This window comes from Myotis daubentonii, chromosome 6, assembly GCF_963259705.1.
Source record: "Myotis daubentonii chromosome 6, mMyoDau2.1, whole genome shotgun sequence".
In the NCBI taxonomy this organism is placed as follows: Eukaryota; Metazoa; Chordata; class Mammalia; order Chiroptera; family Vespertilionidae; genus Myotis; species Myotis daubentonii.
In genome coordinates this window covers 37,901,239-37,923,578 of record NC_081845.1, presented here as the reverse complement: position 1 = coordinate 37,923,578, position 22,340 = coordinate 37,901,239, and the positions used below count along the sequence as shown (strand labels likewise).

Genomic DNA, 22,340 nt, shown 5'->3' with positions numbered 1-22,340 from the left:
CCAGCGGTTCTCAACCTGTGGGTCGCCAACCTGTGGGTCGCCAACCTGTGGGTCGCGACCCCTTTGGAGGTCGAACGACCCTTTCACAGGGGTTGCCTAAGACCATCGGAAAACACATATATAATTACATACTGTTTTTGTGATTAATCACTATGCTTTAATTATGTTCAATTTGTAACAATGAAAATACATCCTGCATATCAGATATTTACATTATGATTCATAACAGTAGCCAAATTACAGTTATGAAGTAGCAACGAAAATAATTTTACGGTTGGGGGTCACCACAACATGAGGAACTGTATTCAAGGGTCGCGGCATTAGGAAGGTTGAGAGCCACTGGACTAAACCATCATGTATTGTGCGTTGTACTGAGTTCGGTCTCACATTCGGCCCTCTGATTGCACTGCAGAAACTGCCATGGGCGCTCACTATCACACTTATAAATGGGGTTCAGGACTTCATCCTCTGCATTAACAATCGCTTACAGTAAGATCCATGTAAGACATTTCTCTCCTTTTTAATAGGACTCGTTTTCCCCGGGGAATGGCTTGCTTGTCTTTTCATGGTCAATGTAAATTTTATGTAACTGGCCACACTTCCCCTTCTACTCTGGCTCATCAAACTTAGAACCAAATTGATGCCCGAAATTTGGTAAGCCTCTGGCGCTATAGCCTTTGCGCTCTTGTTCCACCACGTTTTAAAATTCCTGTACAATTGATCTTTTCCATGGCTTGGACATTATATTTGGCTTCAGTTAATTGTTTGAGATCTTTTCTTCTCTCTATTACACACATTCACGTACGTGACAGTCTCAAGATCACAGGGATTTCGATTGGTCTCTGACCATGACCTGTGGCTGGGGCTGTGTGCTCAGCACTGCAATGCCACATCTCTCTCACGCTGACCTCCACACACCACTGGGTCCCAACACCTGAGCTGAGAACCATCTAATTTATTTTGAGCTGTCAAGCCTTTTGGAGAATCAGGCAGGGTATGAATACAAAAGCTTATCATTCATTTTCTTTTCTTTCTTTTTTAAAAATATATATATTTCTATTGATTTCAGAGAGGAAGGGAGAGGGAGAGACAGACACATCAACGATGAGAGAGAGTCATTGACCGGCTGCCTCCTGCACGCCCCCCACTGGGGACCAAGCCCACAACCCAGGCATGTGGCTTTGACTGGAATCGAACCTTGGACCCTTCAGTCCGAAGGCAGATGCTCTATCCACTGAGCCAAACCAGCTAGGGCATCATTCATTTTTATATAAACAAGTAGTCCTCACCTCACTGTATTCTTATCAAAACCTCATGAGGCAGTTATCATCATCTTTGTAAAGAGGAACTGAGGCTGAAACCGGTTTGGTTCAGTGGATAGAGCGTCGGCCTGCGGACTGAAGGGTCCCAGGTTCAATTCCGGTCAAGGGCATGTACCTGGGTTGCGGGCACATCCCCACTGGGAGATGTGCAGGAGGCGGCTGATCGATGTTTCTCTCTCATCGATGTTTCTGACTCTCTATCTCCCTTCCTCTCTGTGAAAAATCAATAAAATATATATTTTTTTTTTTAAAAAAGAGGAACTGAGGTTCCTAAATGTGCTTACCAATGAGAAAGGAGAGAATTGGGAACAGGAGCCAGCCTTGATTCTTAACCAATCTACTTCCTTAACATTCATGTGTCCAAATCATTTGTTTGTTCTTTTATTTTATTTAACTAGAAAATGTATTCCGTGTCAACTAGGTGCCAGATATTGAGCTAGTTTATGTAAGACGTGGCTCCTGCCTTCAAGTAAGGCTGAGTCCAGAAGGAAAATAGTCAATGACAATATAGTGGGGTAATGTGATAGAGAGATGAGATTAATGTGAATGGTCATCAGAGATGTATTTAACTTTCCTGTAGTAATGTGTTGGGGATGTGGGGAGAGAGAATGAATTAGTTAATGGGTGTGTTGGTATATAGGGGGTCACCCTGGGGGAAAGTTCTGAAGAGATGATATCTGAATGACTTTCAAAGGATGACAAGAGGCAAGGAGGTGTCCACTGTGGATAGAGCTGCGGGTGCAAAAGCACAGAGGTTTAAGAGTGTATAGTTCAGTCCCTATGACTGATGCATAAATTAGTATTTCCCTAATTACTTAAAATTTTTATGAACAGTCCTTTAACTTCACTTCCATCAAAAAGAATGGTTAACTATACTAGAAAACAACTTCTTACCTTAATATTGATTATAATATCAGGCTTCAAATCTAGATTTTTAATTAAGGTTATTTGCTGCAAAGTAGTCATGGCATCCTGTGGAAGTGTTGGTAGTTCAGTGATAATATAACCTGTAGAGTAAAATATAATTTTTAAAGTGTTATATTACCTATGTGAGACCATGGAATTATTATTATTGCTTTACAAAATGTCATCTAATTTCTGATGAACACTAATGCAGGGGATGGAACCTGCAAGAGAGGTACTGCCCTTGACAGGGAATCAAATCTGAGACCCTTCGGGTCCACAGGCCAATGCTCTAACCATTGAGAAACTGGCCAGGGCTCCTTATCAAGTTTTGGTGTAAGATCAAGAATATCCACAATGATCCTAAAGACCATTAAAATACCCTTCCTTTTCCAATTACCATTGTGTGAAACTGAATTTTCTTCATGTACTTCAACAAAAACAATATATTGCAACAAACTAAGCAAAAGCAGATGTGAGAATTTAGCTAGGTCTTCTCTTAAGCCAGACACTAAAGAAATTTGCAAAAATAAAATATCACTAAATATTGTGCTTTGAATAATATAATTATGTTTATAAAATATGCTATTTATGTTAACATGGAACTGTTTTGTAAATATTTTAAACATGTTCTAGTTTTAATTTCTAATATGGTAAATACCGATCGATATAACCCATAAGTAAAAGCTCCTTTGGAGCCTCAACAATTCTCAAAAGTGTAATGGAATCTTGAGAACTGCTATCCTATACAATGCCTAGAGTAGTGTAATAGAAAAAGCTACTAAGCATCTGTTGGTAGATGAATAAATGTGTCTCATAAGCCAACCTCAAAATCCCCACTTAAGAAGGTATCGATCACAATCTTTTATTTAAAAAAAAATCAGATCAACAACTATCATGGTAATCCAAAACCTCATTAAATATGTCAGTTTCTCCTGTACTTTCTCACTTTACTTTTTGCCTCTATGCATTGGATGCTGTCCAGAGAAGCAACCCTAAGCAGAAAGGGAGATCTGTTATCTTGGGTTTGGATATGTGAGTGTTACCATGATTCTCTCCTGTTTTACTATAATCCTTAGTTTCCAACTTGGTTTTCGCTTCCTCATTTGTTCCTGCTGTTATCTTTGAGACACTCTGCAAGAGGAGTGGCACCCCGAGGCATTCATTCTATTTGAGGCTCTTTAAGGGAGCCCAAGGCACCACTGCAAAAATACAGCCATGCAAGCAGCCGCGCCTTCTCAGGAATTGGAGCCTGAGCCGGGTCTCTCTCTGCTTTCCTCCTCCTGCTGTTCTGGCTTTCTTGCTTTCCTGTCTCAGCACTCCCCTAGTTTGGTCTGGCTCCTGTCGTTGTTAATCTAGTCCTCACTTGATTAACAACTTCTTTTGAACTTGTTTTCAAGGCTTTGACCAGTCCCTCCTCTGGATGTGTTAATGTCCAGGTCTGACACATCACAAAGGTGGGCTATGTGGTGAATGGGGCAGCTTGCCCAACCCCAGATTGAATTCAAGCCTGGCCCAGCTCACCCCTCCCATCAGACAATTCCAAAGCCCCTGGTCAGCAACCTGTTGGAATGCAGGGAGACTTCTCGGGTCCACAGTCAGGGGGTAAGCTGGGTGAGCAGACTGAAGCCTGCCAATAACTAGAGCCAGAGGACAAGCTGGGGCTATTCTTGTTTCGGTTCCTGCCTGAGAAGTGTGGATTAATACGGAGAAACCTAAATAACCGATTGACAGGACTTAGTAATCGAACTCAGGGTGAACGGGAAAGCAGTCAGCAGAAGCTGTCAGCACTGCGAGGAGGATCACAGCAGCTTTTTGAAGCTTTTGCTGAAAAACACAATGCTAAAAGAAGATTGGATCATGTAAAGTTAATTCATACAAAAGGAGAGTGTAAAAAATAAAAACAAGTAAATAAGCAAAACGATCTGAAGTGCTGGATTGAATTCAGGCTCTGGGACCTGTGCCAGGGCAAAAGAAAGAGCAACTCCAGAAATTACTTCGGCTCAGACAGAGCATTTTTTTAAAAATATATTTTTATTGATTTTTAAAGAGAGGAAAGGAGAAGGATAGAGAGGTAGAAATATTGATGAGAGAGAAACATCGATGGGCTGCCTCCTGCACGCCCCCTACTGGGGATGAAGCCAGCAGACCTCCTGGTTCATGGGCCCATGCTCAACCATCGGACCACACTGGCCGGGAATAGCACAGTTTTAAGGCTGCTCTGATAACCACCAATGCACAGAAATAAACATACCAAAGTGAGAGATTTCTAGGGAGTTGAGCTTCTCCAACATTAGCTTTATGACAAGTTCATCTGGAATGCTTTGACCACTCATCAGCATCGATTGCAACTAAGAAAAGCACAGATATTTTACATTACTGTTTAATATACCTGTGATATAGTGCTTTAAAAAAATAATAACTTTGAAATTTAGATTTGTTTACCATAACCCCTGCTTCGGTTTCATTGGCAATATGTTCTTCCAAAATTGTTAGAGCTGAAATAAGAATTCAAAATATTAGCACAAAGTGGTATTAGAATTGTCAAATTAAGAAACACATTTGTGTGTTTTGTAACTGGCAACAAAGGTTAACATTTGTGTATCACTTTAGAGTGTACAAAGCATGTTTATACACAAGTTGTAGAAGCACAGAATATTTTCCACAGAGAACCCATCTCTGCCACCTTGGGGAAGCGAACTTCCTAAACACCGCCATGCCCCTGGCGCTTATGCCCTGTATAATGTGCAAGAGAATATGAGCGTGAAACGAGGCTGTGTATGTGATAATGATTTGGAAATGGTGAAGTATTGCACAAAAGTATCTGGACTATATTACTTATAACCATACCGTTATATCCAGAGCCCATTAATTTTGTATGCTGGTTGTAAAAAAGGGAAATATGCATCAAGAAATTATAAAATAGATAAAAGCGGATAGAAAAAGGGTCCTAAAGCTGAAATTTGAATAATGTGTTTCCTTTTTTTTTTTTAAATGTTTTTATTGATTCTAGAGAGAGAAAGGGAGAGGGATAGAAAGAGAGAAACATCAATCAGCTGCCTCCTGCACACCATCTACTTGGGATCGAGCCTGCAGCCCAGACATGTGACCAGACCAGGAATTGAACCTGTGACCTCTTGGTTTATGAGTCGATGCTTAACCACTGAGCAACACCAGCTGGGCAAGTGTTTCCTTTTTAAGAGGAAATATTCCATCTCTTGCTGGAAAATGTCCTGGGACAGAAATGACAGAGGAGGACCCAGGAGCTATATTATGTCCCTAGCTGCTAATAACCTATGGAACACTTGATATTCTTTAAGATTTCCCACAAATGATTTTTTTGATCAAAAAGGAAATTAGTTTATTTTTTTAAAGTTTTTGCGTGTGTATTTATTGAATTGTTTCCCTCCAAACGTGTATTCAATTGCATTTCACTAACAGCCCATGGAATGTTCATTTCATAAATTCTTGCAAGCAATGACTGTAGAAACTTTAAAAATTTACTGCCAACTTAATAGGCAAATATGGATCGGTGTTATTTAAATTAGCATTTCTTTGAATAACAATGAGGTTAAACTATTTTTTTCTTATATTTGCCTATTGTTTCTACCTTTATGAATTGTTTTTCAAAGAGGCCATAAGTAGTTGTATTGATTATCAGAATATTTATATATAAAGACATCAATCCTTGCCTTATATATTGCAAAGAATGTAAGTCAATGTATAAATAATAAAAAATAAATTTGTCACTGAAGATAATGAAGTGCTGGAAAATATTCCCAAGAGCAGTTGTGAGAGTTTCTTCTCTGTTCATGTTTCATAGGAAGACACTCCAGAGACACATATCCGCAACAGCTCTAAATGATGAAACCAGAGAACTGGAAGCGACAGAATGGAGTCAAAGACCTTTCATAAACCCTCCTAAATTTTATGAACAAAACTAGGACTTACCAAAGGGCAAAACAAGTTTGACGCTATTATAAAGATAATTCACTGGGTTGATAGTGATGTGTGATAAAGCAAAATGTTAGTCACAGATGATAGATAGGTTATATGAGTGTTCATTGTATAATATTTGAAAGTTATTATACTAAAATATTGGGGGGGAGGGGAGTAAAATTTACCTTCTACACGAATACATTTCCATTCATGTGCTATTTGACGGGCTAATGTTGTCTTCCCAACACCCTTAAAAAGAAAGATTATTTAAAACCCAATAAAATAGCTATTTGCCAGTGGAACAGATATTCTTATTTTAAAAGATTCTATTGACAGTTACTATTATCAAGTGAACTATTTTCCAAAATAAATGAAGAGTATACCCGAAAAATCAGGAAACTGTACCAAAATAATACTCCATGTAGTAAACACTTTTGAATGTCAAATCATTGTGATTATACTGAGATTCATCATTTTAGTTCCTTCTTAAAGTTCATAATCATGAATTGTTTATGGCCAACTTCCTGCAGTCCCTCCCCCCCCAACCGACTGGCCCCCCAATAGGCCTTGATCACTGGCCAGGCCGAGGGACCCCACCTGTGCACAAATTCGTGCATCAGGCCTCTAGTAGATAATAAAAGGATATCATAAACACATTTATCCAAAATATATTTTAAAACAAACAAAATGGATAAATTCTTAGAAAAATCAGTTTCTTAAGGAAAAAGAAGGAAAACCTAAGTGGTTGTTTAACCATTATGGAAATGGGGTCAGTAATTAAAAATCTTCCCACAAAGAAACCAGATGGTTTTGTTGAAGAGCTCCATGTCTTAGAAGACTTGGACTTCATAAGACTTTAATTTAGTAACTCCCAATAGAAAAAAGTCCTTTTTTAAAAAATATATTTGATTGATTTTTTACAGAGAGGGATAGAGAGTTAGAAACATTGATGGGAGAGAAACATCGATCAGCTGCCTCCTGCACACCTATTGGGGATGTGCCCGCAAGCAAGGTACATGGTTCGATTCCTCGAAATTGAATCTGGGACCTTCTAGTCTGCAGGCTGACGCTCTATCCACTGAGCCAAACCAGCTAGGGCGAAAAAAGTCCTTCTTAATGAATATCTTAAAGTATCACACTCTAAGATAAAAGATCACGTTAATGAAGTAACAGCTGCATCTGATTACTTTCATTGTTGATTTTTAAACTCTGTTATGTTTTTAGAAACATCATAAAATTATTAGAACCATTTCTTGGTATCTGTCCTAGGATCCATATAACTTTAGGTTAAAAAGCAGGATCCAGCCTTTGGTCTCTGCTGTTCTGAAGAGGCTCTAACCAGCTCTGGCCCCTAATGGTAACTACCAACTAGCTCTGTGGTTGCAAAGAGCTCTCATCTAGAGGGCCTCACTGGAGCTGCCTAGAAAGGCAAGCTGTCTTATGACAGCCATTTTTGGTTCCTTCCTGTTTTGTGGAAAGACAATGCATCGGTCCACTGACACATTTTGGGCCAAGATGAGGCACCTTGCCTCCCAGTAGCTTCAGATATTAATGGGAGAACTTTCCATTTGTCCTAATATTGTCCCCCCTTCACATATCCAGAGAAGCTCACAACAAATTCCACTGGAAGTTTTATATGCAGATTGAGTCTGATGTAGCCTTGGATCACATACAGCTAACACCTGTCATTGTACAGTGCTTTGAGGAGTTAAATTCTTCGTAATACAAAACCAAAGATAATGTAGGTTCCTTTCCAATTATAATGCACAAGAAGAGAGAAAGTTATACATTTACAATCAATACTGTACCAGGTTTTAAGTCATACAATGAAAGTCTAACAAACACTCAAAAAAATTAGTACACTATGTGCTTTTCATTCTTATTTGGTAACATAAGATTCATAAGATTATGACTTTAAAAACTAAAAAAGTATGCTAAATAAATACTTCTTAAAAAAGAAGGAAATCTTACCTTTTGCAAAAGCATGAATGGACCTGGGGAGTATTATGCTGATTGAAATAAGCCAGTCAGAGAAAGACAAATACCGTGTGATCTCACTAATTTGTGGAATCTAATGAACAAAATAAACTAACAAACAAAACAGAAACAGACTCATAGATGTCAGAAGGGAGGAGGTAAGGAGGCTGGGTGAAAAAGGTGAAAGGATTAAGCAAAAAAAACACACAAAAAACCCCCCACAAAACCACAAAAAATCATAGACGGACAACAGTATTGTCATTACCAGAGCAAACTAGGGGTAGAGGGGGCAGAAGAGGGTAAAGGAGGAATAAATGGTGTTGGGAACAGACATGATATGGGGTGGTGAAAATAATATAATATACAGATGATGTATTATAGAATTGTACACCTTAAACCTATATAACTTAATTAACCAATGTGATGCTAATAAATTCAATTTAAAAACAGAAGTGCAAATTGGTCCTTAGAGCATAGTTATGGGGATGTAAAGTACAGCATAGGGAATATAATCCATAATATTCTAATAACTATGTATGGTGTGAGATAGGTACTAGATTTATCGGGACGATCACTTAGTAAGTTACGTAATGTCTAATCACTGGGGTGTACACCTGAACCTAATATAATAATGTATGTCAGCTGTAATTGAAAAATAAAAATTATTTAGAAATGGAAAAAAAACACAGAACAAAAACTGGCCAAATTAACTAAGTTGTTAGATACGCTAGGGCGGTGTGTAGGGAGAGAGTGTGACGGTCTGGAGTGCTGTCATGCGCAGTGCCTCTATCTGAGTGTGTGCAGCCCATGCAAATGCACCCAGATGTACCTCTATGAGTCATTTTCTGTATGCTTATTATCCTTCAATAAAGTGTTTTTTAAAATTATACCAAATAAGTTAGAAGAGATAACTTACTGGTTTCCCAAATACAACAAAGCAAACAGGTTTAGATAACATAAAGTGTTTTTCAGCTTCATCTTCATTAAATATATCCACAAAAGGATGTTCTTCTATCTTCTCTTGAAAAGTCATAATAAAAAATACTGCAATAAGAAAGAGTAAGATTGTTAAAGTGCCTAATTTAGTTGGAATAAGTAGGTAGGCTAGGGAAAACTAAAACACCCTATAAATTTACTTAGCCCAGAAGCCGTTTCATACCACTAAATACATGGCTTTTGCTAATAATTGCAAATAAGTTAAACTTATGTATTAAAATAATAATAGGGGTCCAGGGAGAGGGACTGTGGGAGTGCACTAACCACCAGGGGGCGGCTCCTGCATTGAGCGTCTGCCCCCTGGTGGTCAGTGCACGTCATATGACTGAACGACTGGCCGGATGGCCAACTTCCTGCAGTCCCTCCCCTCCCAGCCAACTGGCCCCCCAATAGGCCTTGATCATTGGCCAGGCCAAGGGACCCCACCTGTGCACGAATTCGTGCATCAGGCCTCTAGTAGATAATAAAAGGATATCATAAACACATTTATCCAAAAAAAATATATATATATATATATATATATATGTATATATTTTTATTGCTTAAAGTATTACAAAGGGTATTACATATGTATCCATTTTATCCCCCCGCCCTAGACAGTCCCCTAGCCTCCCCTATCCCCCAGTGTCTTATGTCCATTGGTTATGCTTATATGCATGCATACAAGTCCTTTAGTTGATCTCTTACCCCCCTACCTCCTGCCCCCCAACCCTCCCCGGCCTTCCCGCTGCAGTTTGACAATCTGTTTGAGGCAGCTCTGCCTCTGTATCTATTATTGTTCAAAAGTTTATAATGGTCTCTATTGTCCATGAATGAGTGAGATCATGTGGTATTTTTCCTTTATTGACTGGCTTATTTCACTTAGCATAATGCTCTCCAGTTCCATCCATGCCGTTGCAAATGGTAAGAGTTCCTTCCTTTTTACAGCAGCATAGTATTCCATCGTGTAGATGTACCACCGTTTTCTAATCCATTCATCTACTGATGGGCACTTAGGCTGTTTCCAGATCTTAGCTATGGTGAATTGTGCTGCTATGAACATAGGGGTGCATATATCCTTTCTGATTGGTGTTTCTGGTTTCTTGGGATATATTCCTAGAAGTGGGATCACAGGGTCAAATGGGAGTTCCATTTTCAGTTTTTTAAGGAAACTCCATACTGTCTTCCATAGTGGCTGCACCAGTCTGCATTCCCACCAGCAGTGCACAAGTGTTCCTTTTTCTCCACATCCTCTCCAGCACTTGTCGTTTGTTGATTTGTTGATGATAGCCAGTCTGACAGGTGTGAGATGGTACCTCATTGCTGTTTTGATTTGCATCTCTCGGATGATTAGTGACTTTGAGCATGTTTTCATATGTCTCTTGGCTTTCTGGATGTCCTCTTTTGAAAGGTGTCTATTTAGGTCCTTTGCCCATTTTTTGATTGGATTGTTTATCTTTCTTTTGTTAAGTTGTATGAGTTCCCTATAAATTTTGGAGATTAGGCCCTTATCAGATATGTCATTGGCAAATATGTTTTCCCACACAGTGGGTTTTCTCGTTGTTTTGTTGATGGTTTCTTTTGCTGTGCAGAAGCTTTTTATTTTGATGTAGTCCCATTTGTTCATTTTTTCTTTAGTTTCAAGTGCCCTAGGAGCTGTATCAGTGAAGAAATTGCTTCGGCATATGTCTGAGATTTTGTTGCCTTTGGATTCTTCTAGAATTTTTATGGTTTCCCGTCGTACATTTAAGTCCTTTATCCATTTTGAGTTTATTTTTGTGTATGGTGTAAGTTGGTGGTCTAGTTTCATTTTCTTGCATATATCTGTCCAATTTTCCCAGCACCATTTATTGAAGAGACTATCTTGGCTCCATTGTATGTTCTTGCCTCCTTTGTCAAATATTAATTGAGCATATTGGTTCGGGCCGATTTCTGGGGTCTCTATTCTATTCCATTGATCTATATGCCTATTCTTGTGCCAGTACCAGGCAGTTTTGAGAACAGTGGCTTTGTAATACAACTTGATATCTGGTATTGAGATCCCACCTACTTTGTTCTTTTTCAGGATTGCTGCAGCTATTCGGGGCCTTTTTTTATTCCAGATGAATTTTTGGAGAGTTCGTTCTAGATCTCTGAAGTATGCCATTGGTATTTTAATGGGAAGTGCGTTGAATTTATAGATTGCTTTGGGTAGTATGGACATTTTAATGATGTTGATTCTACCAATCCATGAACACGGTATGTTCTTCCATCTGTTTATGTCTTCCTCTATATCTTTTTTCAACGTCCTGTAGTTTTCTGAGTAGAGGTCTTTTACCTCTTTAGTTAAGTTTATTCCTAGGTAGCTTAATTTTTTTGGTGCAATGGTAAACGGGATTGTTTTTATAATCTCTCTTTCTGAAAGTTCACTATTGGTGTATAGAAATGCCTCAGATTTCTTGGGGTTAATTTTGTATCCTGCTACATTGCCAAATTCATGTATTAAGTCTAGTAGCTTTTTGATGGAATCTCTAGGGTTTTGTATGTATAATATCATGTCGTCTGCAAATAAGGACAGTTTTACTTCCTCTTTTCCAATTTGGATGCCTTTTATTTCTTCTTCTTGCCGAATTGCAATGGCTAACACTTCCAGTACTATGTTGAACAGGAGTGGTGAGAGGGGGCATCCCTGTCTTGTTCCTGTTCTTAGGGGAAATGGTGTTAGTTTTTGTCCATTGAGTATGATGTTGGCTGTGGGCCTGTCATATATGGCTTTTATTATGTTGAGGTATGATCCTTCTACTCCCACCTTGCTGAGAGTTTTTATCAAAAATGGGTGTTGAATTTTGTCAAATGCTTTTTCTGCATCAATTGATATGACCATGTGGTTTTTTTCTTTCAATTTGTTTATGTGATGTATCACGTTTATTGATTTGCGGATATTGTACCATCCTTGCATCCCTGGGATAAATCCTACTTGGTCATGGTGTATGATCTTTCTGATGTACTGCTGGATCCGATTTGCTAAGATTTTGTTGAGGATTTTGGCATCTATGTTCATGAGGGATATTGGCCTGTAATTCTCTTTCATTGTGTTGTCTTTACCTGGTTTTGGTATTAGGGTGATGCTGGCTTCATAGAATGAGCTTGGAAGTGTTCCTTCCTCTTGAATTTTTTGTAGTAGTCTGAGGAGGATAGGTTTTAGTTCTTCCTTGAATGTTTGGTAAAACTCCCCTGTGAAGCCGTCTGGTCCTGGGCTTTTGTTTGATGGAAGCTTTTTGATGACTGCTTCAATTTCTTCCATAGTTATTGGCCTGTTGAGATTTTTAGATTCTTCCTGATTGAGTTTTGGAATGTTGTATTTTTCTAGGAATTTGTCCATTTCCTCCATGTTGTCTAGTTTGTTGGAGTAGAGCTGTCCATAGTATTTTTTAACAATCATTTGTATTTCTGTGGGGTCTGTTGTTATTTCGCCTCTATCGTTTCTGATTTTATTTATTTGGGTCCTCTCTCTCTGCTTCTTGGTGAGTCTGGCTAGAGGTTTGTCAATCTTGTTTATCCTTTCAAAGAACCAGCTCTTGGTTTCATTGATTTTCTGTATTGTTTTTTTGGTCTCTATGTCATTTATTTCTGCTCTAATCTTTATTATCTCCTTCCTTCTGCTCACTCTGGGGTTTTCTTGTTGCTCTCTTTCTAATTCTTTGAGTTGTAGAGTTAGATGATTTACTACCATTTTTTCTTGTTTTTTGAGATAGGCCTGTAGAGCTATAAACTTCCCTCTCAGGACTGCTTTCATTGTGTCCCATAGGTTTTGGATTGTTGTGTTTTCATTGTCATTAGTTTCCAGGATGTTTTTAATTTCTTCTTTGATCTCATTGGTAACCCAATCAATATTTAATAACATGCTATTCAGCTTCCAGGTGTTTGAGTATTTTGGGTTGTTTATCCAAAATATATTTAAAAGCAAACAAAATGGATAAATTCTTAGAAAAATCAGTTTCTTAAGGGAAAAAAAGAAAAAGGAAAACCTAAGTGGTTCTTTAACCATTAAGGAAATGGGGTCAGTAATTAAAAATCTGCCCACAAAGAAACCAGATGGTTTTGTTGAAGAGCTCCGTGTCTTACAATCTTACAGATTCTCTTTCAGAAAAAAGGTAGTATAGACTTCCTACATAAATTTATGGGTCTCATGTAACCTCCATACCTAAACAAGAGAACAGTGTGAAAAAGCATAATTATGTGCCAATTTCATTCATGAATAAGATTTTAAAAATCTTAATCAATATAATAGCAAGTTGAATCCAGCAATATATAAAAAAGATAACAACATCATGATCAAGTTGGGTTTTCCTCAAGAATTCAAGGCTGGTTTAATATGAGAACATTAAATTATCACATTAAAATAAAGGAGAAAATCTATATGATTATCTTAATGGAAAAAGTACGGGACAATTCAACACCCTTTAATTATTAATAAAAGATAAACTAGGAATAAAGGAAACTTCCCTAACTGATAAAGAGTATGAAAACAAGACAAACACATTTAATGATTACATATTTAGGAAGTTCTTTTTAAAGTCATTACAAAGACAAAAGTGTGTAATTATTCTCAGTTGGTCTGATTACCTGTACAGAAAACTCAATCATGGATAAATTTTAAGAGTTAATGAGATAATCCACTTTTCTGGATTCAAAATCATTGTACAAAATTCAGTTGCATTTCTATACACCAAAAAACAGCTAGAAAATTTTAACAAAAAATAAATATGACTTAACAGCGAACATATAAGTAACCAGGATTAAATATAATCAAAGATAGATAGGCCCTTCATGAAAAAATTACAAAACCTTATAAAAGAGTTTAATAAGCAAACTTCAAAAACGGAATAAAACTATGTCAGAATGGTCTGGGACACCGTTCAGGGGAAAAAAAAAATGGATTGAGGGGATTATATGCTTCCAGGTACATGGAATCTGATTATACTTCTCTATGGAAGTTAAGAATTTCCAAATGGGCTTAATATAACTAACATCATTTTAAGATGTCATTATGAAACAAGACATAGCGAGAAATATTCCTAGTATATTAAAAATACCTAAGATGAATACTTCATGAACGACAGGGCTGAAATTTTAAGCTCTTTATACCAAAACTGTAAGTCATACTACCATGAAATGTAGTTTTAAAGGGGAAAATGCATCTACACCTTTTAGAAAGATGGTGCATTTATTAAAAAAAAACCTCTATTAAGTACTAAGACTCTATTAAATACTAAGGCCTGGGATGAGGCTACCTAGGTGGATGTCAAAAGTACCTTGAATCCCCAGGTTCCCCTGAGTGCTCTGCGTTAACAGAGGTAGCCCCTCCTCCTTTCTGGAAGATTCCAGGCTCTTCTGGCCTGGCCTAATGGAGATGCCTCAGGAGACAATGCTTGCCTTCCACCAAGATTTGCCTTCACCCTCCCTCATAGCTTCTAGAGCAGTAGCTGGGGTCAAACGTTAGCCTAGCCCAGTGGTCGGCAAACTCATCCGTCAACAGAGCCAAGTATCAACAGTACAGCGACTGAAATTTCTTTTGAGAGCCACATTTTTTAAACTTAAACTATATAGGTAGGTACCTTGTTATTAACTTAATTAGGGTGCTCCTAAGCTGGCCTTTGCTAAAAACGTCCTCAATCTGATTGAGGTACGTTCGCTGAGGTCGGCCCCTTCCAACTCTCCCATCCACACTTGTCTTGTATACTTGTTTCATTTATCTCCTTTCCAAAAACCAACTTCTGCGCATGGGCCACGAAGTTTCAATTGCACTGTACGTGTGTGCCCGCACGTGGTATCTTGTGGAAGAGCCGCATGTGGCTCGCGAGCCGCGGTTTGCTGACCACTGGCCTAGTCCAACTGGTGAGGCACTGGTACAGGAAAAATAGGTATTAGGCACCTAAAGAGCTGAAGGGCCTGGCTATAATGTGCCAGTAGAAACCAGGAAAACATCCTGGGAGATCTTGAGAGTGCTGGGTAGGGGAATGTTGACTGGATAAGACTTTATTGACATGTGGGCTCTCTCCCAGGACTCATGTTTTAACATCTGGTTAGGAGACCTGGAGTGGGTCCTAATTCACTTGGTCAAGGGCCTGTAAGGAACAAGATCAGAAGATAAAGGAGTTTGGGGGAAGAGCATGTGAATGGACAAATGAGAGTGGTATGGCAATCACACTCCAAGGCAGCGATTCTCAACCTGTGGGTCGCGACCCCTTTGGCGGTCGAACGACCCTTTCACAGGGGTCGCCTAAGACCATCCTGTATATCAGATATTTACATTACGATTCATAACAGTAGCAACATTACAGTTATGAAGTAGCAACAAAAATAATTTTATGGTTGGGTCACAACATGAGGAACTGTATTTAGAGGGCCAGAAGGTTGAGAACCACTGCCTAAGCCAGCCGTGGGCAAACTACGGCCCTCGGGCCGGATCCGGCCAATTTGAAATGAATAAAACTAAAAAAAAAAAAAAAAAAAGACCGTACCCGTTTATGTAATGATGTTTACTTTGAATTTATATTAGTTCACACAAACACTCCATCCATGCTTTTGTTCCGGCCCTCCGGTCCAGTTTAAGAACCCATTGTGGCCCTCGAGTCAAAAAGTTTGCCCACCCCTGGGCCTTAGGCCCTAAGGTGACCTCTAAAGAGTCACACCCTTGTGTAATTCTCCTCCTCTGACTGCAGTCTGTGACTTGCTTCTAAATATAGAAAAAGTAATAAAAATGTCACTCCCATAACATCATGTTATAGAAGACTCCATCTTAGTGGTCTGGAGAGAGACCTCCTGATTGGCTCTGAAGAAATAAGTTATAAAAGGACCACATGGCAAGGAACAGTAGGTGGCTTCAGAAACTGAGTGCAGCCACTGGCCCCCAGTCAGTTAGAAAACTGGGACCTCAATCCTAGAGACAAATTTTGCCAACAATGTGACTGAGCTGGGAAGTGGATTCTCCCCTAGTTGAACCTCCAGATAAAAATGCAGCTCAGCCAACACTTTGATTGCAGTCTTGTGAGACCCTGAGCAGAGGATCTAGCTAAGCCATGCCAGGACTCCTGAACATGGAGACTGTGAGATAATAAATGTATTTTTTTTTAACATACTGTATTTTTATTTATTTCGGAGAGAAAGGGAGAGGGAGAGAGAAACATCAGTGATGACAGTGAATCATTGATTAGCTGCCTCCTGCACGCTCCCTGTTGGGGGATTGAGCCTGCAACCCAGGCATATGCCTTGACTGGGAACTGAACCCTGACCTCCTGGTTCATAGGTTAATGCTCAACCACTGAGCCATGTCAGCTGGCAAATGCGTGTTTTAAAATGCTAAATTTGTGGTAACTTGTTATACTGCATAAAAAACTAAACAAAGGAACACAAAAAATGTGGCGCTTTCTCACAAAGCATCCATCTCAGAAGAGGCAGTCACCAACCAGGTGGTCAGGGTGATTATCCAGTAAATGCCAACTAGTCTTTGTCCTTGGTCACCTCAGTGCTTGCCTCATGGGCTCAGACATGGAGTAAGCATGTGGCAGGGATGGAGGCAATGGAGGCTATGCATGCGCTCAACAACAAGGCTCCCTCTCAGGCTCCTCTAGTACTTCTGTTGAATGTCTTCCCTATCTGCTGCAGAGACCGAGGCTGAGCCCCAATATGATACACCCATTCAGTGACAAATCGTTGATTTGCCTTTCCTACCTGCAGTGCCTTGGCCAACATCACTGTCTGTGGCCTGGACTTGCAGCACTTATCATGGGATCCCATGTAATACTGCTTTGGATCAAAGGAGCCTCTTTGTAGTAATGAAGATATAAGGAGGATCCATTGATCCTCCTACATACCACCTCACCTAGAAGCTGCTGGTCTGTCAGATTGTTAAAATGGCCTCTTAAAGGTACAGCTGAAGCACCAGTATGGGATTGTGTGGCAGTGAGACACGGTGCTTCAAGATGAGGAACATGCTTTGGACCAAGGATTTGGTAAGAGTGACTCCCCCGTTATCACTCTGTGCTTGATGTTTGCACCAACCTTCTTCACAACTGGAGGCTCTGCTGGATTGGAAGCCCTGGTTTTGACTGAGGAGAGATGCTTCTTCCAAAGGACCCACTTAGTTAGGTTTCACTAAACCTAAAATTGCTGCTGCCACCTGATTATATTTGGCTCCACATACCTGTTAAGGAGTTAATACACAGGTGGAGGTAGAGCTGCTGCTACATAATTAGGACAGGGAAGTGTATGTCTTGAATACAGGGGATTCTCTGAGACTCCTCTTGACGCTGTCACAGCCAGTGACTGGATAACTGTAGCAACCACCCACAACCTGCAAGGACATAATAACCAGGGGTTTATACTCTTCAGGGATGAAGACTGGTTACTCTACTGGTAAAACAATTTAAACCAGCAGACATGCTGGCCAAGGGTAAGGAAAATTTAGAAGGAGTGGTAGAAGAGGGAAGTGATAAATTATCAGTCATAGACTTAGGATTAATTGCAATAGTGAATTCTGTAGTCTGTCCTGCTAATCATATTTTTGTGAGTCCATTTCTTTTAGAAATTGGGACCAGACACCATGTTGAAGAATCAGTGACAGATGGTGTGAACTTGGGGATATGGGGGAGAAGTGGATATGAGTGGTGCAAAGGTTGGAACAGAGCAGAAGTCATTACTGCCCTGTTCATATCTACTTGACATATACCTTTTCCATGCATGGCCAGCCCAACTTCCAACTGCTGGCTGGCATGTGTGACTCTGCCTAATGGCTCTTTTTGGCTGCCAAAACCTATTCTGCCTGAGCACAGGGCAGGGTGGAAGTTCCAGGGGATTAACAATCAGCCAGTAACTGGTGGGGGTTGATGAACGAATACACCAGCTCCTTTGCCCCTTAAGAGGAAATAACTGAGACATCCATTCATCCATGTGAATTCCCCAGTGAATTCAGCCCACAGAGAAATTTGTTTGATAATATTCCCTTTATTAGCTTCCTTCACTTCCCTGTTGTTTTTGGGAGTATTCCCCATAGGAACTATTTGTATTCAAATTTATGTCTCAGGATCTGTTTTTGGCTGAATCAAACTAAGACAAAGTTCAAATGGAAATGCTTAATTATAATATAACTAGAGGCCCAGTGCATGAAATTCGTGCACTCGGGCGGGGGGGGGGGGGAGGTCCCTCAGCCCAGCTTGTTCCCTCTGCCATGGGGAGTTGGCCTTAGCCATCAGTTGGACATCCTTAGCACTGCCACGGAGGCAGGAGAGGCTCCCGCCACTGCTGCTGTGCTGAGTGGCACTCCCCCTGTGGGAGCACACTGACCACCAGGGGCAGCTCCTGCATTGAGCGTCTGCCCCCTGGTGGTCAGTGCACGTCATAGCAACCGGTCATTCTGCCATCAGGCCAAAACCGGCTCTCCGATATCCCCTGAGGGGTCCCAGATTGCGAGAGGGTGCAGGCCAGGCCGAGGGACCCCACTAGTGCACAATAGGGGTTGGGGAGGGACGCGGGCAGTTGGCCAGCCAGGGAGGGACTGTGGGAGGGCTCCAGGGCTTGTGCAGCCCATCTTGGACCCCAGCAGCAAACTAACCTACTGGTTGGAGCGTCTGCCCCCTGGTGGTCAGTGCACGTCATAGCAAGCAGTTGAGTGGACTCAGCATATAATGAGCATATTACACTTTGATTGGTTGAATGGCCAACTGGTGGACTGGAGACTTAGCATATCAGGCTTTTATTATATAGGATAATTGAAAACTAAATATTGGAAAACCAGAATTCAACAAATATTTTAAGAGTTGTTATCCTAAATAAAAACATTATGCAAATATTTAACTCATTTTCAGAAGAGTTGGTTTCCATTATAAATGGAACAGAGCTAAATATTGTTCCCTAGTTAAAAGATCCAAGTCAATGCAAAAATACCAAAACTGACATGGTCACTTATTTAGTTCTTAATAATAGGAGTACCAAACTGTGAAAGGAAATTTAAAATGATTAAATATTTATTTTAAAAGTTCTGTAATTTTTCAACTTTGAATTTGTATTATCTCTAATGTCACATTATATCATATAATTTCTAATATCACATTATGTGTTTACACTGTAACTCAATGTACATTTTTAAAGTGTCCTTACAATTTTAGCAGTTGAAAAACCCTCTAGCACTGGGTCCTGAGGGTTACACGGGGGCCCACTCCTGGAAAACCTCGCACTCTGCCTAGGCCAGGTTAGCTGCCACCCCAGTATTCATCTTATGCTCCCATAGTAGGTGCTCAGTAAATGTTTTTTGAATGAAAACATTAGTCTTTGAAAGGGGAAACATTTTTAAAAAGCGGAATTTGTGGAGATTTCGAAGTTTACTTTTGCAAGAAAAGTAACTGGTCTGGGGTCCCCGCAGGAGGTGGACTTCCATTCAATCTGTACCAAAATGCATTGGGTCAATAAACTACCATCCCTACTTACCTGGCCGCAACGGACCCCAGCGGACTCCACTGGTGGGCGACAGCCGCCTCCGGGAACCCTCGGATCTGTTGAGCGGTTGCCCAGGGAACCCCGGCGGGGCAGCGCGCAAGGACGCTTGGGAGGGGGCGGGGCGGGGCTCAGCGCTTGGGGGCGGGGCATCGGCGGTGCGGCTGTAATTTGTTTTATTATAAATATTCACTTTTGTACCTAAATTGGTATTCATAATTACAACACACTGTATTTCCGCAAATACAGAAGGCGATGACCAGAGAGGGCGCATGCACTGCCCATTTATGTTCACACACACCAGGTGGAAGGAACCTCACCTTAACGCAGCGCGGCGGGGCTCCCAGGGCGGTGCTGCCCTGCGCCGCGCCGCTCCACCTCCCAGTCCATTTGCAGAATTTACAAATGGGTAGCCTCCGGCACAAACAGATGGCCAAGCCCAACGTTGCCAACTTCAGGTGATTAAAAAAAGTCCTTGGAGCATGCGCCCCCCGGACGATGAGGGTAAAACAGGCAACAAAGGGATGTGAGGGGAAGACGCTGACATCAGCGAAGCACCATCACCAAGCAGGTTCCCAGGAACATCAAGGCAGACGTAGACCCGAAAAAAAAACAGACCGACTTGGGAATGGCTCTGTCTGCAACTCGGAGAAGCGCTTCAAAAGAAGCAAGCCAGTTCCCAGCCTTCCCTTTTCCCAAAGAGAAGGTCAGACAAACAAGGGGCTGCACTAACTCGGCACCGTCTCCGCCCATTTTTTCTTCCGCCCGCACCAAAGACGGCGCCCTTCGCTCCCTCCCCGGCAGCACGCAGGCCCGGGCAGCGCCGCCCGCCTCCCGATGGTACAGCCTCCACCCCCCCGCCCGCTGGCCCTGGGGCGGGGCTTGCCTGGAGGTGGGGCGTCGGATCCGGAAACCCTGAGCTGGAGCCAGTCAAGTACATCTTTGTCTTTAGTGCCCAGGAGGGGTTCTTCCCGGCTGGACCTGGTGCCTAGGGTCCGAGGTGTCTTCTTTCTGGTCTTCTGGGGCGATCCGGAGGCTGCCGCCGTCTGGGCTGCGGCCTGGTGCCCTGCCGTGGGGCTCCTATTTGCTGGGACCATGCCCGTGGCCGCCGCCCCCATCATCAGCTCCGTCCAGAAGCTGGTTCTGTATGAGACCCGAGCTGTGAGTACCGGCGCGCGGGGCGCGGGCGGGAGGATGGAGGGCGAGTGCGAGTGGCCGGTTAGGGCGGAGGCAGCACCCCCCTACCCCCAGGTCCCTCGTCCCAGCCTTGCGGAATGGGCTTTGCCCAGTGATAGCACCCAAGACACTGGTGCTTTTGCTGGTACGTGTTTCCACTTACAAGATGCGGTGGGAACACATTGAAAACAGGTGCTTGTGGCATCTCAGACACTGTTCATGCTGTTCTGTAGGAGTTACTGGATTCTTTTCAACTTTCAAAAAGTTTATTCGAGTTCTATGGTTCTCTAGTTACAGTACAGGCATGGGTATTGTGTGGTTGGAAAATAAAGCATAGCTTTTTAAAGTTGGGTTTTAGGGTCTGTGTTTAAAATTACACTTCATGATAACAAGATTGCATATAACAAGATTTCTGATGCTATGGAATGTCTTATAAGGCACATTAACTGGAACTTGGGTTGTCTTCACTAGATAGAGTACAAGAAGGTGCTTCACAGTTTCTCAGTTTTAACATGGTCCTAATAGCATGTCTGCCTAAGGTCATCATTAGTGTAGAAACACTGTTGACTACAAATTAATTTTGCTTGGATCCAGACCAGAAGATGAAATTATCTAATATAAAGCATTTGCAAATATTTCCGTTCTTTGAGTAGAGTCATACAGAAGTATCATTTTGACATTGAAGCCAAACCTTCTGCTTTCTGTACAATGGGCTGGCAAATAGAGACAGATTAGTTAAAAAATATAATACTATACTGAAAACCCAGAAATTTCATTAATAAGCTGAGCATTCATGAGCACTGACTGAGGTGTTAGTGTTCTTTCTAAAGCACAATTAGTACTAGAGAGCTCATCTGCTCTGAACCTTCAGGAGTCCCCATTCTGAGGAGAGTAAACGCTGGATTCCTTAGTTTGTCATTAAAAGCCATATATAATTGGTCCTCAACCAGTCTCTCCAGTCTTATATCTAACTTAATATCAATTCAGCAAACATTTACCGAGGATTGGATATGTTCTTTGCTGTGCCTTATTCTGCAGTAAAATTGTATTTCTTCCAGTTCCCTTTCTCTGTGTTTGCTGTTCTCTCATCTAGTAATGTCCCACCAACCCTTCTCTTCTTGTCAAAACTGCTGGTCCTCATAGCGGCTACAGTTTAAAAAATATATGGAAACATATATATATACTAGAGGCCCGGTGCACAAAAATTTGTGCACTCGGGGGGGGGGGGGGGGTCCCTCAGCCCGGCATGTGCCCTCTCGAAGTGTGGGACCCCTCGGGACATAACAACCTGCTGGCTTAGGCCTGCTCCTGGGTGGCAGAGAGCAGGCCCAATCCCTAGGTGCAGCCCCTGGTCAGGCTCAGAGCAGGGCCGATTGGGGAGTTGGGGCGCCGCCCCATCATACACAGAGCAAGGAGATTGGGAGGTTGTGATGCCACCCTCAGTCACGCTCAGGGTACGGCCGATTGGGGGGTTGGGGCACCGTCCCCTGTCACACTCAAGGCAGGGTCGATGGGGAGGTTGCGGCACCACCCCCTGTCACGCACAGAGCAGGGCCAATCAGGGGGTTGGGGCACTGC

General features: G+C 41.5%; 2 protein-coding genes across 2 annotated transcripts in view; one reads left to right on the top strand and one right to left on the bottom strand.

Annotated features, from left to right (window-relative positions):
• The window catches only part of AK9 (adenylate kinase 9), a 109,649-nt gene extending 89,979 nt beyond the window's left edge, over nt 1-19,670 (bottom strand). Inside the window, exons 1-6 of the mRNA XM_059699755.1 lie at nt 19,581-19,670; nt 9,058-9,185; nt 6,350-6,413; nt 4,671-4,723; nt 4,480-4,576; nt 2,217-2,329 (exon numbers count right to left, since the gene is read on the bottom strand). Coding sequence (XP_059555738.1) covers nt 2,217-2,329; nt 4,480-4,576; nt 4,671-4,723; nt 6,350-6,413; nt 9,058-9,174 — 444 coding nt within the window. The 5' untranslated portion in view covers nt 9,175-9,185; nt 19,581-19,670. The remainder of the gene's footprint in view (nt 1-2,216; nt 2,330-4,479; nt 4,577-4,670; nt 4,724-6,349; nt 6,414-9,057; nt 9,186-19,580) is intronic.
• A 794-nt stretch (nt 19,671-20,464) lies between these two features.
• The window catches only part of FIG4 (FIG4 phosphoinositide 5-phosphatase), a 102,514-nt gene continuing 100,638 nt past the window's right edge, over nt 20,465-22,340 (top strand). The window contains exon 1 of the mRNA XM_059700730.1: nt 20,465-20,747. Coding sequence (XP_059556713.1) covers nt 20,682-20,747 — 66 coding nt within the window. The 5' untranslated portion in view covers nt 20,465-20,681. The remainder of the gene's footprint in view (nt 20,748-22,340) is intronic.